The sequence below is a fragment of the Ovis aries genome, chromosome 24, assembly GCF_016772045.2.
Source record: "Ovis aries strain OAR_USU_Benz2616 breed Rambouillet chromosome 24, ARS-UI_Ramb_v3.0, whole genome shotgun sequence".
NCBI classification, from domain to species: Eukaryota; Metazoa; Chordata; class Mammalia; order Artiodactyla; family Bovidae; genus Ovis; species Ovis aries.
The window spans coordinates 2,870,372-2,885,286 of NC_056077.1; the positions used below are offsets into that span (position 1 = coordinate 2,870,372).

At 62.8% G+C, this 14,915-nt stretch overlaps 2 protein-coding genes across 3 annotated transcripts; both read left to right on the plus strand.

Moving 5' to 3' along the window:
* Positions 1-5,995: 5,995 nt before the first annotated feature.
* Positions 5,996-10,300, plus strand: KREMEN2 (kringle containing transmembrane protein 2). Its single transcript, XM_027961650.3, has 9 exons — positions 5,996-6,200; positions 6,382-6,556; positions 7,502-7,593; positions 7,684-7,808; positions 8,012-8,165; positions 8,768-9,100; positions 9,169-9,294; positions 9,380-9,458; positions 9,713-10,300. The coding sequence occupies exons 1-9, from the start codon at positions 6,107-6,109 to the stop codon at positions 9,921-9,923; spliced, it is 1,389 nt and encodes a 462-aa protein (XP_027817451.1). The 5' UTR covers positions 5,996-6,106; the 3' UTR covers positions 9,924-10,300.
* A 1,230-nt stretch (positions 10,301-11,530) lies between these two features.
* On the plus strand, positions 11,531-14,913 carry PAQR4 (progestin and adipoQ receptor family member 4). Of its 2 annotated transcripts, XM_027961287.2 has the most exons (3): positions 11,531-11,956; positions 13,264-13,485; positions 13,656-14,913. In XM_027961287.2, the coding sequence occupies exons 1-3, from the start codon at positions 11,791-11,793 to the stop codon at positions 14,087-14,089; spliced, it is 822 nt and encodes a 273-aa protein (XP_027817088.1). In that variant the 5' UTR covers positions 11,531-11,790; the 3' UTR covers positions 14,090-14,913. The 2 variants fall into 2 exon arrangements, with proteins under 2 accessions (XP_027817088.1, XP_027817089.1); XM_027961288.2 differs by lacking the exon at positions 13,264-13,485.
* Positions 14,914-14,915: the final 2 nt, after the last annotated feature.

Genomic DNA, 14,915 nt, shown 5'->3' on the forward strand with positions numbered 1-14,915 from the left:
CCATGGCTACCTTCCCAGGCAGGTAACTGACCCATTCCTTGACTGGACTGCCAGTTCCAGACCCTCGCCCACCAGCCTGGCCAGCGGTCATGGAGATGGCCCAGCAACATGACCGGACACCCACCCCACCTCCCAGGTAGGAGGCCCGTCGTGCTGCTGGCCCCATGTGGGGCTACGTTTCGGACAGTGCTCTTGCCCCAGGACAGCGAACTGCTCTCAGCCAAGGCCAAGGCCGAAGACACAGCCCTGGGGGGAGCAGATACACCCCAATCCAGACCCACAGACGAGCACGCCCATGGCAGGCAGCCGCACCTGAACTCCAGTGGACAGGCACGTCTGTGCCACCACCAGCTGGCTCTCTGCTCAGTCTCTCACGAAGGGGAGCCTCACAGAGCCCCGAGGTGCCAGGCCAGAAGCACTGAGTCCTAGCAGCTAGCATCACCCCCGGCCCCACAGGGTCACCGGTCCCCCTGCCTCTGCAGCATGTCTGCCCAGCCCTCTGAAGGGGCCCATCCATGAGGCCCCCTCACTGCACCTGCTCTGACCTCAGAGGGCAGGTGGCTGGTCCGTGTTGCTCAGACTGAGGACTCCCCAGTGGACGTGAATCTGGACGCCGAGGCCGCCTGGGGTGGCCCCATAGCCACCCACGCCCGAGCCCCCGTCAAGTGGCCACTTCCGCCCCGGTTCTAGAGCCAGAGAGACGCCCCCGGCCTGGTGCCGTCTCAGAGGAAAGTGCGCAGGAAGCTGGCCCCTGGCAGGCAGCACCAGCGGGAAGCAGCCCTGCCCTCCTCCTGCCCTGTCTCCGCCTGGCTGCTCCTTCCTGCAATAAACCTCGCTTCAGTATGTCTTCACCACGTGGAGCTGGTAGAGTATTACTGTGTTCCTTTGGGCGACAGCACAACAACCTCTCAATTATGAAATTTTAAGTAAAAGTTCATAAGGAGAAGGGAAACTACCGACACGGAACCCAAATTTTAAAGATGAGGCAGGGTCGGGCTCTAGGGACTCCCGCCCGGAGTCCTGCCCCCAGGGGTGTGAGGCAAGCATTGCTGAAACGCTTCTCCCAGCCCAGTCCCCCAACCAGCCCAGCCCAGCCCCCACCCCCCCACCAGCCCAGCCCAGCCTCCTGCTCCCACGTCCTGCATCGAGATGGCTCCGGCACCATGAGTCACTAAATTCAGTGGGTGCATCTCAGAGCTGGCTCTCCTGCACTGACTGCCCCTCCTTGATCCTGGCAGACCTAAAAGGGACCCCCGGGTTCTCCGCACCCACCCCCAACCTCCTTCAAGGGCCCCTCAGCCCTGGTCCAACCCGTCCGCAAGGGGGTTGGCTCTGGGGACTGGACCTCAGCCCTCTCTGCCCAGCCACTTTCAGGGTTCGCGATTTGTCACCGTGCAGCTCCAACCCCCGCCCCCGGCCTTCTGCAACCAAGCCTGTGTGTCCTGCTGCCTCCAGGACCTTGGCCCCGGGTCTCCCATGGCCACCAGCCGAGCAGGGAGCAAAGGGGACTGTCCTCCGCTCCTCTGATGGCTCCACCACAGTAGAAACCCAGGGCCATCCTTGACACCATCCCTCTTGTCCCCATGTTCCGTCAGTGGTCAGGCTCTTTTCAGTAACAGCCTTATTGAGATACAATCCATGTAGCATCCAGCTCACTCACTCAAGTGTGTGGTCCAGTGGCTGTTAGTATATTCACAGGGTAGGGTCTCCATCCCCTCTAACTCCAGAACATTTCATCATCCTGAAAAGAAACCCTAGATCTATCAGTCGACACTGTCTCTGCCAGTTTCCCTGTGTCTTCAGGTTGATGGGGTTCCTTCCTCCGGTGCTGAGAGAATTTGGGGAATCCAAGTGTCTTAGTCTGCTCAAGCTGCCGTGATTATGCCATAGACTGGACTGGGAGGGGAGGATCTTAAACACCAGACATTAATTTCTCACAGTGCTGGAGGCTGAAAGTATGAGATCAGGGAGGGGACAAGTGGACTCAAACTCATGTCCATTGAGTCAGCGATGCCATCCAACCATCCCATCCTCTGCCGCCCCCTTCTCTTGCCCTCAATCTTTCCCAGCATCAGGGTCTTTTCTAACAAGTCGGCTATTCACATTAAGGTGGCCAAAGTATTGGAGCTTCAGCATCAGTCCTTCCAGGGAATATGCAGGTTTGATTTGCAATCCCGTCACACAACATCTGTTCCAGGTGTTCTCTCCTGGGTGCCCATATCAAGTATGACTACCTGGTTCAAGGACCAGAAGCGAGAGGTACCCAAGGAAGTCTCTGAAGGCCAGGACAGCTGCCAGCCTCAGGCCTCAGCCGCACCACAGCTCTGCAGAGTGCAGTCTTTCATGACTGCCCTGCCACCTCAGGGCTCTGGAGGCCCTAGAATGACTCCTCAGCCGCTTCCATCAAAAAAAGACTCCGGCTGCTGGAGAGGCTGCTCCTGGAAACTGTGGGACACTGGGCCTCAACTGAGAGAGTGATTAGTCCAAGTAGGAGATGGTGGGGGCCCAGATGAGGGTGGTGGCAGCAAGGATAAAAAGGGACAGGAAGTAGATGAGAAGTTAGGAGCTGAAGTGTGTCCCCCAAAATTCACATGTAGAAACCCTAAGCCCTCGAACCTCCACAAGTGAAAGTGTTAGTCACACAGTCATGTCCAACTCTTTGCGACCCCATGGACTGTAGCCCGCCAGGCCCCTCTGTCCATGGAACTCTCCAGGCAAGAATGCTGGAGTGGGTAGCCATTCTCTTCTCCAGGGGATCTTCCCAACCCAGGGATCAAACCTGGGTTTCCTGCATTGCATGTAGATTCTTTACCATCTGAGCCACTAGGGAAGCCCTGGAACCTTAGAATGGGACTTTATTTGAAATAGATCACTCCAGATGTGATTAGTCTAGACAGGGTCAAACTAGGGTGGCCCCTAGTCCAGTATGGCTGCAGTCCTCATTAAAAGGGGAAATTTGGACACAGGTGCTCACACAGAGAGACGCATGTGAAGATGAAGGCAGAGATCGGGGTGATGGGTGGCTTCTACAAGCCAAGGAATGCCAAGACAGTTGACAAGGCACCAGAAGCTCAACGGGAAGCACAGAACATTCTCCCCCGCCAGCTCTCAGTAGGAAGCAGCCCTGGAGACAAGAACTGGATGAGGGTGAGAGGATGTATTAGTTAAGTTGCGCCAGCTGCTATAGCAAGCAAGGCCAGGATCTCAGTGGCTGAACACATAGATGTTTATGTCTCCACTCACGCAGAGCCCCATGCTGATACTTCTGGTTGGCAGACTCCTTGTATAAGGTCACTTGGAAACCCAGCTCCATCCCCCCTGCCCTGGGCCCGTCTACATCCGTGCAGCCCAAACTTTAAGATCCGGGGAGCTTGTTGATGCAGATTCTGATGAAGGAGTTTAGGGGTGGAGCCTGAGAATCTGCATTTCTGAATTCTGCATTTCTCCCCAGGGATGACAATGCTATTGATCCTGGCTACTACTTTGAGTATTGAGAGTAAGAGGCATCAATTCCCCCCCTCACCCCCCCCCCCCATGCCTCATGGCCAGAACTCCTCTCTGTGGCCACACCAAATGCAAGGGAGGCACAGAAGTGAAGTTCAGCCGTCAGTGCAGGAGCTGGAGGAGGCAGGGTCGGTTGACGGCAGGGGGCAGGCCAGGCAGCAGGGACCCAGCTCTCCTGAGACAGCGTTGCTGCAGCAAGACCAGGGAGAAGGACTGACTGGAACCAGGGACCCTTGGCCAGCAGCCTTTCTGAACTCCCCAGAAGGGGGTGGGGGGCGAGGACCCAGGAATTCCAAGTTCAAGGTTCTGTGAGCCAACTGGGGCTGGAGCTGGCAGTGGGGGTTCTGCCCCTTGTCTTGGTGCCCGAGTTCTGGAACTCAGCACCCCCTTCCTCTCATCCCACACCCCTTTTGCAGATCAGCCTGGCCTGGTCCCCGCTCCTGTCAGGGAAGGGCTCAGTTCTTTCTCCAGGTCCCCGCTGACCCTCTTTCTGCATGCAGAGTCCCGGTGGTCTTTGTCCTCCACCTCGCCCTTCTCTCATGTGACCGATCCCTGAGAGTGAGGCTCTCCCTGCAACCCTGTCGCCCCTGCCATGGCCCAGGCCAGAGCCTAGGACGACACCATGGAGCCACGGCGGCCCCCAAGCTCACAAGCGAAAGAGAGAAGGGGGCCCTGGTCGATGGGTGTTACTGCTCCCTTAGCTGGGTTCACCTGTGCAGAGACCCCCGTCCAGTGCTCAGCAGGGCCAAGAAACTGGGAGGCGAGAGGGCTCCCCCAGGAGGCAACCAGGGCGCTAGCCTCGTCAGCCAGCCAGCTTCTTAGAATGCTCGCTGCCCCAGCGTGACGCATGCACTCCCCCACCAGCACATGTGCGAAGTGCCTGCTAAGTCACTTCAGTCATGACTCCGACCCCATGAGCTGTAGCCTCCAGGCTCCTCTGTCCATGGGATTCTCCAGGCAAGAATACTGGAGTGGGTTGCCCTGCCCTCCTCCAGGGGATCTTCCCGACGCAGGGATCAGACCCAGCGATCAGACCCTCCTCTCTTCTGTCCCCCGCCTTGGCGGGCGGGTTCTTTACCATTAGCACCACCTGGGAAGCCCCCTAGCCTGAGGCACTGACCTCCAATCAGAGGTCTTCAGGGGTCCCACCACCACCACCAGCACTCTGGGTTTCCTAGAATCTTCTCTGCTGACCCCAATCTTCCAGGAGAGACAGGGGGAGTGTGGATACTGACAGGGTGGAGATAGGTCCTTCCAAGCTGGGCAGCGAGGTGGGGGTCTGGTGAGGGGTGGGGAGGCTGCACTGAGGGGCAAGACATCTGAGCGACTGGGGCTCTGGGCCCCCCCATCTCCTTCCCCTCCCCTCCCCCTTATTCCCTCCCCCACTCCCCGACCGCCGCTCTCTCCCACGCACCTGCGCTGGCCTCCCCCCAAGCCCTGGGGGCAGCCGGCGGGCGCTGCTGGGAGATCAGAGGACTCGGAGGAGTTGGGCCCAGGGGGAGGGGGCGGGGAATTTCCCCCCACGCCTGCCTGGGCCTGCTCCCCTCCCCCCTCCCCCTCCAGGTTGGGGGGGGCGCACCGCTGGGGGAATTCCATCTCGCTGCGAGCCCGGGCCGGGGGTCCTGGGGAGAGGAGGAGGAGGCGAGGAGGGGACAGGCTGGGACCAGGGGCGCAGCTGCCTTCCTCCCCAGACACCAGCTGCCCCTGCCTGTCCCGGGCTGAGCGTTCACCCTTCCAGCTTGTCGGGCGGGTGAGGGGGCCGGGAGTGACGCTTCCCCAGGCCCGTCGGGAAGGGAGAGAGAGGCGTGAAGATCCAAAGACGGTGTGCGTGTGAGCGTCTCACCATGAACGGTGACTGAGTGGGAGAGCGCGCGCACTTCATTCAAGGCTGGCTGTGAGCAGGGGACGCTGGCGAGTCCCGGGACATGTGGGCCCGGGAGACGGTCCTGTATTTCCCCCTTTAGGGTCCTTCTGTCCACCAGCCCGGCCGGTCCTCCTGCACACGCTCCCACCCGAACCTTCACCGATCCGGGGAGGGGGAAGAGCGTGGGCGCGCCAGGCCACGGAGGGTCCCGGAGATGGGGGGCGAGCGTGGGAGGCGTCTGGACCTGCTGCCTCGGCTCCAGTCTCGGGCGGGGCTTCCCGGCTTCAGGGGGTGGGGTGCGGAGGGAGGGACCCAGGGGGGAGGAACGCGCGGAGGGACGCGAGGGGGGCAGGAGCCGGCGCGCTAGAGACCTGGGCGAGGGAGACTTAGAGAGCGAGGCGCAGCGGGAGGGGGCGGGTGTGGAAGCCGAGGCAGGACCCCGAACCCCGAGAGGCAGAGACCGGAAACGTCCCTGACCTGAGATCGCCCCCCCCCGGGGTAAATTCCCTGTTGGGTCGGGGCAGAGAAGACTTCAAGGCCAGAAACCTCAGGAAGCAGATACCCCTGGGCGATACGCCCCCGCCCCTCCATCCTCTCGCCTCGGACCCAGAGCGGGCCCCAGAGAGGGACGAGGACCCGCTGTCAGAGGACAACGCCCCTCTCCTCAGACGCCTGGGAGACCCTGGGGGCGCCGAGGGCCTCGCGCGGGCCAGGGCGACTTCTCTTCGGTTGGGGGCGATGGGGACACGGGCCCCCAAGGCCCTGCTCCTCCTCCTCTTGCTCCGGCTGTTGCCGCCACGCGGAGCCTCGGCGGGGAGCCTGCAGAGCCCAGGTGAGTCCCGGCGCGGAGAGTGGACCGAGGGCCGCACTCCCAACTCGGCCTGCGCGCCTAGAACCCGACTGCCCAGCTCGCGAGGGGCCAGAGCAGGTGGAGGCGGCAGTCGAACAGCCTTCGGAGGGTGGGGAGAAGGTCCGGGCGAGGGTCAGCTTCAGGGCCCCCCGTCCGCGTGCAGGCCTGTCCGAGTGCTTCCAGGTGAACGGCGCCGACTACCGCGGCCACCAGAACCGCACAGGCCCCCGCGGGGCCGGCCGCCCGTGCCTCTACTGGGACCAGACGCAGCAGCACAGTTACAGCAGCGCCAGCGACCCCCAGGGCCGCTGGGGGCTGGGCGCGCACAACTTCTGCCGGTGAGGGGCGGGGCCTGCGCGGGGCGGGGCTGGTGCAGGGTGGAGGGCGTTGTCCTGGGGCCCGGCCGCGGCGTGGGCGGAGCGGAGGTCTCCGCTGGGCGGGCCCAGAAGCCACCCGGAGGGCCTGCTTGTTCATTCGTTGTCCTGTCCGACTCTGCGACCCTGTGGGCTGCAGCACACCAAGTTTCCCTGTCCTTCACTGTCTCCCGGAATTTGCTCAAACTCATGTCCACTGAGTCGATGATGCCATCCAACCATGTCATCTTCTGTCTCCCCCTTCTCCTGCTCTCAATCTTTCCCAGCATTAGGATCTTTCCCAATGAATCGGCTTAAGGACCTAAGGGCGGGGCCTGAGTGATGAGTGGAAACCTTTTCTGACGTGGGTCAGGCCTTAGGAGTCCAACTTTTTGCAGAGCCTCAGATCAGACCTGGGCACCAAGGAGCCCATGAAGATGGGGCCTAGTCAGAGGGCAAGCTCTAGAGTGAGCGCCGAGCTCTTAGCGTTCAGCTCCTTTGAGTGACTGAGGGATTGGGGGTTCAGAGCCATAGCTGTGGTCTGAAGCGGCAGGGACCGAGTTAAGTGGGAGGGCACTTCCCTGCTGAACCGCAAAGCTTAGGGCTCATCACGTCTGCTTTAAAGCAGGGTTCCAAGACAAGGGACAGTGGCTGAGGCCCAGGGCTGAGTGGGGGGTGAACACAAATGGCCTGGAAGTCCTCATACATGAAGTCATGTCTGAGCAACAGCTGAAGACCTAAAATCAGCCCCCCAGGGCCCCTTTAACGACTTCCCACCATGCACTGGAAAGTTGACATCCATTCTGGTGGGCAAACCAGGATTTGCTCTAACACACACAGAGGCCATTCTGCAAATAAGCTGTGGGTCAGGGCCTGGAATTCATGGTTCTTGGGACAACAGTATCCCAACGATTTCTCCCGGGCCTGCAGTAACCCAGACGGTGACGTGCAACCATGGTGCTACGTGGCCGAGACGGAGGAGGGCATTTACTGGCGCTACTGCGATATCCCCACGTGTCACAGTGAGCTGGCTGGGCTTGACAACGGGGGCGGCCGGGATGGAGTTCACTTTTGCAGGCTCCACACTGAGCCTGACCCTGCTACCCCCTCAGTGCCTGGGTACCTGGGCTGCTTTGTGGACTCTGGGGCACCTCCAGCCCTCAGCGGCCCCAGTGGCACCTCGACAAAGCTCACCGTCCAGGTGTGCCTTCGCTTCTGCCGCATGAAGGGCTACCAGGTACTGCCCACCTGCCCAGACTAGTGACCCCTGACCTTGACCTCAGCACTCAAATCAACATCGGACTCTGAGGCCAAACCTTGATGCATGCTGATTTCTGAACCTTCAGCCCTGATTCCCACTTCCGACCCCTATCCCTGGCTCCCACCACCCCACCCCCTCCCCCAGCCCGTCTGGGGGAGTCACCCAGTCTGTGCTCCCAGTTGGCAGGTGTGGAGGCCGGCTACGCCTGTTTCTGTGGCTCTGAAAGCGACCTGGCCCGAGGACGCCCGGCTCCGGCCACTGACTGTGACCAGATCTGCTTCGGCCACCCGGGCCAGCTGTGTGGTGGCGATGGGCGCCTGGGTATCTATGAAGGTGAGGAGTGGGCAGGGATGAGGGGCCTGGGTCAGGGGAAGAGTGACAGGGGGTTATGTGGGAAGGGAAGGCATGAGTTGAGGGCAGGGCCTGGTTAAGAGATTAGGTTGAAGACTGGACCAAAGAAGGGACTGGGCTGAATCTGGGGGTCAGGGATCTGGGGCTCTAGAGGAAGGAACTGTTTGAGGACAAGACTAGTTGTTAGTCACTCAGTCGTGTCCGACTCTTTGTGATCCCATGGACTGTACCCTGCCAGGTTCCTCTGTCCATGGGATTCTCCAGGTAAGAATACTGGAGTGGGTTGCCATTTCCTTCTTCAGGAGACCTTCCCGAACTAGGGATCGAACCCTGGTCTCCTGCATTGTAGGCAGATTCTTTACCATCTGGGCCACCAGGGAAGACTAGCGGAGGGGACTAATGGTTTGATTAGAACGGGTTGGACGGGGCCGGAGGAGGGAACTAACTTGGCTGGACTTGGGATGGAAGAGGGTACTGAGGTCCGGGCCCAGCGGGGGAAGGGGCGGGGATCTATGTAGAAGCCCCGCCCCTATTAAGGAGAAACCCGCGGGCCTCCGGGTTCTGACCGCCGGCCCCGCCCACAGTGTCCGTGGGCTCCTGCCAGGGGAACTGGACCGCACCCCAGGGTGTCATCTACTCCCCGGACTTCCCGGACGAGTACGGGCCGGATCGTAACTGTAGCTGGGTGCTGGCCCCTCCGGGCGCCGCGCTGGAGCTCGCCTTCCGCCTCTTCGAGCTGGCCGACCCGCGTGACCGGCTGGAGCTGCGCGACGCCACCTCGGGCAGCCTGCTCCGCGCCTTCGACGGCGCTCGGCCGCCGCCGCCGGGCCCGCTGCGCCTGCGCGCCGCCGCGCTGCGGCTCACTTTCCGCAGCGATGCGCGCGGCCACGCGCAGGGCTTCGCGCTCACCTTCCAGGGTGAGGCCCCTCCCCACCCCGCCTCGGGCCTTCCGCTCCGCCGGCCGGTCTCACACCCCTCTCCGCAGGGCTGCAGGACGCCGACGCCGACCCGGCGCCCCTCGAGGGCTCGACTCAGACCCCAGCAGCGCCCCTCGACGGGGCCAACGTGAGCTGCAGCCCCGGGCCTGGCGCTCCAGAGGCCTCGATGGGGGGTGAGACGGGCGTGGGAGGCGGGAGTGAGTTTGGGGGCGTCAGGCCCTTCCAAGCCCCGTGCTCACCGCCCTCGTGTGCCCGCAGCCCAGGTCTTCTCGACGGTGACGGCCGTCTCGGTGCTGCTACTGCTGGTGCTGTCGCTGCTGCGCCTGCTGCGCGGACGGTGCGCGCTCTGGGGCGGGGCCTGAGGGCGGAGCCGGCGGGGAGCCTGTCACCCCGCCCCTGTGCCCCCGGGGCGTGGAGGGCCCTCTGGGACGCTAGGGTACACGATGGGAAAGGGGCTGGATGGAACTCCTGGGTTCTTGAGGGACGAGGCCTTGGGTCCACAGAGGGAGTCGCGCGTGGGATCACAGGCGAAGCGAGGTGCTGAAGATGAGGTTGATTGGAGGGTTCGGCTGACGTCTGCTCCCTCTCTAGGGGCTGCCTGCTGGCTCCGGGTAAAGGGTCCCCAACGTTGGGGCCTTCCCGGGACCCCACAAGAAGCTGGGCCGTTTGGTACCGCCGGCCTCGAGGGGTGGCCCTGCCCTGTCCTCCCGGGGACCCCCAGGTTGAGGGTTTAACCGCGAGTTACCGGCCCTTGAGCGCCTCCAGCCAGAGTTCCCTGCGTTCACTCATCTCTGCTCTCTGACTCGGGGACCCCCAGGGTCCACTGGATCTTCCTGCGGCTGGATGGACTCCGCAGACCCTATGCCACCCTCTGTGTGCCTTGGCCTTCTACCCCTTTGACGGCAGCTCTAGTCATCTCGAGGAGGCCAGACGTTGGACAGGAAGCATCTGGTACTATTGAGAACTTGACCTGACCCTCGGGGTCCGGATGGTCAAGGCCAAAGGACGAGAGGAATCCTGCTTCCCTTTCTCTTAGACCTCGGTTGGTGGGTCTTTGAGCCCTGTTTGGGGTAGTTCTGGACGATGCCCAAAGTGAAATGTAAGAGGTCAACAAAAGTGGTCAAAAGACCAACCATAGACTTTGAATAAAGGACCTGTTTTGGTACAGGGCACCGGAAACTCTTCTGTGCGGGAGGAGCTATGTTAACGAGGTACTGTGCCTAGACTGGTTGTGGGCAAATTAAGGGCGTTCCACGGAAAGAGTTTCGTGTAACCGCCTAGAACGCAGAGATAGAGAAACCGAGGAGGTGGAAGGATGAATGGGCGGGATGCTGAAGAAGGGGAGGAGGTGGAGGCGGAAGAAGGGATACCTTCGTGGATTTGATTTAGAATGAACCCTGCGGGGCAAGGGAGGGGAAGGAAATGCTGAACTTTCTTATTTCCTGCTTTCTCTCCTTCACTGTTTCCTGCCGGTCCTAGGCGGGGCGCAATATGCTTCAACAGTGAGCGAGTATCGCCCACCCCTCATGGTTCAGCGAGGAAAGAACCCGCCTGCAATGCAGGAGCCGTCCATGCGGGTTTGATCCCTGGGTGGGGAAGAACCCCTAGAGGAGGAAGTGGTCACGTACTCCAGTGTTCTTGCCTGAAAAATTCCATGGACAGAGGAGCCTGGCGGGTTACAGTCCAAAGGGTCGCAAAGAGTCAAACACTACTGAGCGCGCCCGGGCGCGCATGCACACACAGACACAGACACAGACACACACACGCTCAGAGAATCCTGGCCCAAAGGCAGGTCCTCAATGGAGGGCACCGGGCAAGTCAGGCACACCCTTAGGGGCCCAGCCACCTTGGCACGCCTTGCTGCGTTCCGGGGAAGTCGTGCGAGTGGAGCGATCACCCGCGGAGTGGTGGCGCTCAGCCTCTAGACCTGACCCGTCCGAAAGTCCCGGGCCGGCAGCACCTTGGACAGAGCCCGGGCTGTGGGGACTGGGCAGGGTGGCCGGGCTGTATCCTAGAGGGTGAATGCCCAAGGGTGGGTCGACCCTGGGGCTCGCGCGGAAAGCCTGGGCGCGCACTGCAAGGGAACGCGAGGCTCCCGGGTCACTCTGACAGAGCCACCGGGACTCAGAACGTTGCGTCCCAATCCAACAGGCACCCCATGCAAGTGAGACTGGGACCTAAAAAAATTACGCTAAGAGGGTGAAGGCCTGAGCTGCCGCTGGAGGAACCTCCCCGCCAGCCGCGCCCATTGGCCCTCGCAGCTGCAACGTCAGGAGCCCGGAGCGCTAAACCCTGGGCGGGATGACGGGGGCGAGCAGCTGGGGCGGAGCCTGGCGTCCCCTCCCATGTCCGGCCGCGCCCGTCCTCCGGGCCGCCGAAAGAAAACTGCCGCCGCCACGAGCTGTCCCTGCAGAGCGCCTGCCCCAGCGGAGCGGGCCGCCCTGCGCTCCGGCGCCCTGCGCGTCCCCGGCCTCCGCCCCAGCGTGGGGTCGCCAGGCCCGCGCGTGCGCAGCGCGGGAGGGGCGCCCGCAGGGACCCCCGGGCCAGCGCGTGCGCGGACAGAGCCCTGAGAGGTGGGCGGGCGCCCGGACTAGGCTCCCGGTACGGCGGGCCCACTGAGGAGACCCGGGGGGCCAGAGGAGCGCGGACCGACCTCGCTGGACCGGGCCATGGCGTTCCTGGCCGGGCCTCGCCTGCTTGACTGGGCCAGCTCGCCGCCTCACCTGCAGTTTAACAAGTTCGTGCTCACTGGCTACCGGCCGGCCAGCAGCGGCTCGGGCTGCCTTCGTAGCCTCTTCTACATGCACAACGAGCTGGGCAACATCTACACGCACGGTGAGCCGCACCCCGCACCCCGCACCCGCAGCAGCCCTGTCCGCGCCGGGGCCGCGGCCCGAAGGCCGAGGAGAGCCCCAGCGCCCAGATCCTTGGCTGTCCCGGCCCTGACACGGCCAGGAGCCGCAGTGACAAAGCTGCCATTGTCCCGGACGTCGCTACCCGCTTCTGCAGCCCCGGGGGCAGGCGAGGGAAGCGGAGTGGGGGACCCAGTCCGCTTAATCCTTCTGAGCCCTGGGAAGACGGAGCTTGGTGTCCGGCCACTTAGTAATCCCTGCGCCCTGTCATCCTCTCCCGCCAGCACCCAATCTCGGAGATGGGTGTCGAAGAGGGGCCCAAGAGAGGAAGTCAGGCCGGGCGGCCCTGCCGCTCAGCCGCGGGGCTCCGCCTGGTGGCGGCTCCTTCCTCCCCCCGCAGGCGCCAGGCCCCTCCTCCGCTGCCCCGCCGAACCGTGCTGACACAGGCCTGCCCGCCCTTGGCCTGCCCCGGCAGACAGGTGGCAGAGAGGGGCGCTGGGTACGCTGGGCCTGGCCTTCGTACCTGCTCCCTGGGGGAACTGTGGCCTGGCCAGGCCCCGCCAAGAGTGGTCAGTCAGCGGCCCCAGTCCGCAGGCGCTGAGCTCTGACTGCTGTGAAGGCAATTCCAAAGCGCCTGCAGGAAGTGGTAGGAATGGCCCTGGAGGCCTGGGCTGGGAGGCATGGAGCTCCCCAAAAAGGTGCTGGGGAAGGAGACAGAGCAGGTTCTTTCAGCCCCCTCCCCTGCCTCGCCTCGAGATGACAGAAAGGCCCTCCCCCCCCCCCCAATTTGTCTGGCCGCTTCTGGAGAGGAGAGGGCACAGGGGTTGGCAAGAGCAGGTGGAGTGGCCCTGGCATGTTAGCATCACCCACATGTCCTGTTCAGAGCTCAGCTTGGGGTCACGCCTCCTTCTGACTTCTGCTGGTCAGGTTTAGGGGTTGGGGCCCCTGCTCTCCAGGGAATCCGCCACAAGGGTGAGAGCAGCTTCGGAGTCAAGACTGCTTGGGCTCTGAGCTACTTCCATTGCTTCCTTGCTGGGGTCACCTGGGGCAGTGAGTTTCCTCACCAGTTAGTGGGGATAAAGGTCTGTCCTTCCAAGAACTACTGTGAGCTCTGCTAAATCAAGTGACCAGAAGCCCAGGGCCCGCCCCTGCCCAGGGCTGGCCAGCAGCTGACCCACAGGACCTGTGTTGCGCTCACCCCACCGTGCTGTCTCTGGACTGGGGCCTCCTTGGGGACTGCCTTGTCCTCAGTGTGAAGGTGTCTGATGGAAAACTGTCTCCCTCCCCCAGGACTGGCCCTGCTGGGCTTCCTGGTGCTGCTGCCCATGACCATGCCCTGGGGTCAGCTGGGCGAGGATGGCTGGCTGTGGGGCACACATTGTGTGGCCTGCCTGGCACCCCCTGCAGGCTCTGTGCTCTATCACCTCTTCATGTGCCACAGAGGGGGCAGCCCTGTGTACACCCGGCTCCTTGCCCTGGATATGTGTGGGGTCTGCCTCATCAACACTCTCGGTGAGCAGGGCGTGAGGTGGAGGGCGGGGGGCTTGAAGGACGGGAGCTGAGGGTTGGGTCCACTCACGTGAGCCCTGGGTAGAAAGGGCAGGAGTCAGGAAAACTGGAAGCAAGAGGGCAGGTGGACCCGCAGACTGACGTGCCCTCTCCCGCCTCTCTCCTCTGCACAGGGGCCCTGCCCATCATCCACTGCACCCTGGCCTGCCGGCCCTGGCTGCGCCCCGCTGCCCTGCTGGGCTACACCCTGCTGTCGGGTGTAGCTGGTTGGCGGGCCCTCACCGCCCCCTCCACCAGTGCCCGGCTCCGCGCCTTTGGCTGGCAGGCTGGCGCTCGCCTCCTGGTGTTTGGGGCCCGGGGAGCGGGGCTGGGCTCCGGGGCTCCAGGCTCCCTGCGCTGCTACTTGCGCATGGATGCGCTGGCACTGCTTGGGGGGCTGGTGAACGTGGCCCGCCTGCCGGAGCGCTGGGGACCTGGCCGCTTCGACTACTGGGGTAACTCGCACCAGATCATGCACCTGCTCAGCGTGGGCTCTATCCTCCAGCTGCATGCTGGCGTCGTGCCCGACCTGCTCTGGGCTGCCCGGCATACCTGCCTCCCGGACTGAGCCACCTCCTGCCTGCCATGCCCTCAGGCTTCTAGGGCCAACGGTGCCATGCTTCGGTCTTTCCGCTGGCCTGCAAGCGGATGGCTCCCTGGACGCTTCGCAAATGGGACCTCCGAGCGGGGGCCTCCGCCTGGTCATCCTGTCTTCCCTGTGGACTAGCTGCTTCTACTCACACCTTGGAGCTCCAGTGGCCCTGCCTGCCTTCTTCCAGGGAACTTAGTCCTACTGCGTAGGTTGAAAGGCAACCTTCCTTTCTCTGGGCCTCCAGTTACCCTCTGTGTGACTTCTGAGAGTTAGGCCAAAGGGATAGTTGTGATCCTGCCAGCCCAGAGCCATCGCCCACCCTGGGCCTCCTCGGAACCTCACATAAGGCTCCTCACGGCTGCCCAGCCTCCTGCCCTTGCTTCATGGCCTCTGTCCATCCATCCTGTGTGCCAGCCCTCCCAGCAGCCCGAGGTTCGCCCACTGGTTTTCCCTTCTGTCCGGAGACTGTGGATTGAGGGGTCTGGGCATCAAGACTAGACTCACCCCCGGACCTAAGAGCAGGAGGGCAGCTGCTGCTTTTTCCAGGCAACTGGCACAGAGACCTAAAATGCTGGACGGCATTTAGGCCCTGCTGGGCTGAGGGCCCACCCTCCACCTTGAGTGAGTGCTCTGACAACTGACCTGCCCACCAGCAACACACCTGCTCAGGAACGCTGCCCCACACAGGCGGTGGCTCCCAGTTCATCTGCTGGCCTGGGGCTCGGGGACTTGCAGCAGAGCTCAGCCTGTCCCGGGGGCCTCAGGCCCTAAGCAACGTCAATAAAAGGGGGCAGGAAGCACT

What these genes read in the sequence shown, in the direction of transcription:
- KREMEN2 (XM_027961650.3), top strand. Translation starts at nt 6,107, where the DNA reads ATGGGGACACGGGCCCCCAAGGCCCTGCTCCTCCTCCTCTTGCTCCGG. An exon ending in GGCGCGCACAACTTCTGCCG is followed by an intron (nt 6,557 to 7,501) that starts GTGAGGGGCGGG and finishes CCGGGCCTGCAG; the next exon opens with TAACCCAGACGGTGACGTGC. An exon ending in CGATATCCCCACGTGTCACA is followed by an intron (nt 7,594 to 7,683) that starts GTGAGCTGGCTG and finishes CTACCCCCTCAG; the next exon opens with TGCCTGGGTACCTGGGCTGC.
- PAQR4 (XM_027961287.2), top strand. Translation starts at nt 11,791, where the DNA reads ATGGCGTTCCTGGCCGGGCCTCGCCTGCTTGACTGGGCCAGCTCGCCG. An exon ending in GGGCAACATCTACACGCACG is followed by an intron (nt 11,957 to 13,263) that starts GTGAGCCGCACC and finishes TCCCTCCCCCAG; the next exon opens with GACTGGCCCTGCTGGGCTTC. An exon ending in CTGCCTCATCAACACTCTCG is followed by an intron (nt 13,486 to 13,655) that starts GTGAGCAGGGCG and finishes TCCTCTGCACAG; the next exon opens with GGGCCCTGCCCATCATCCAC.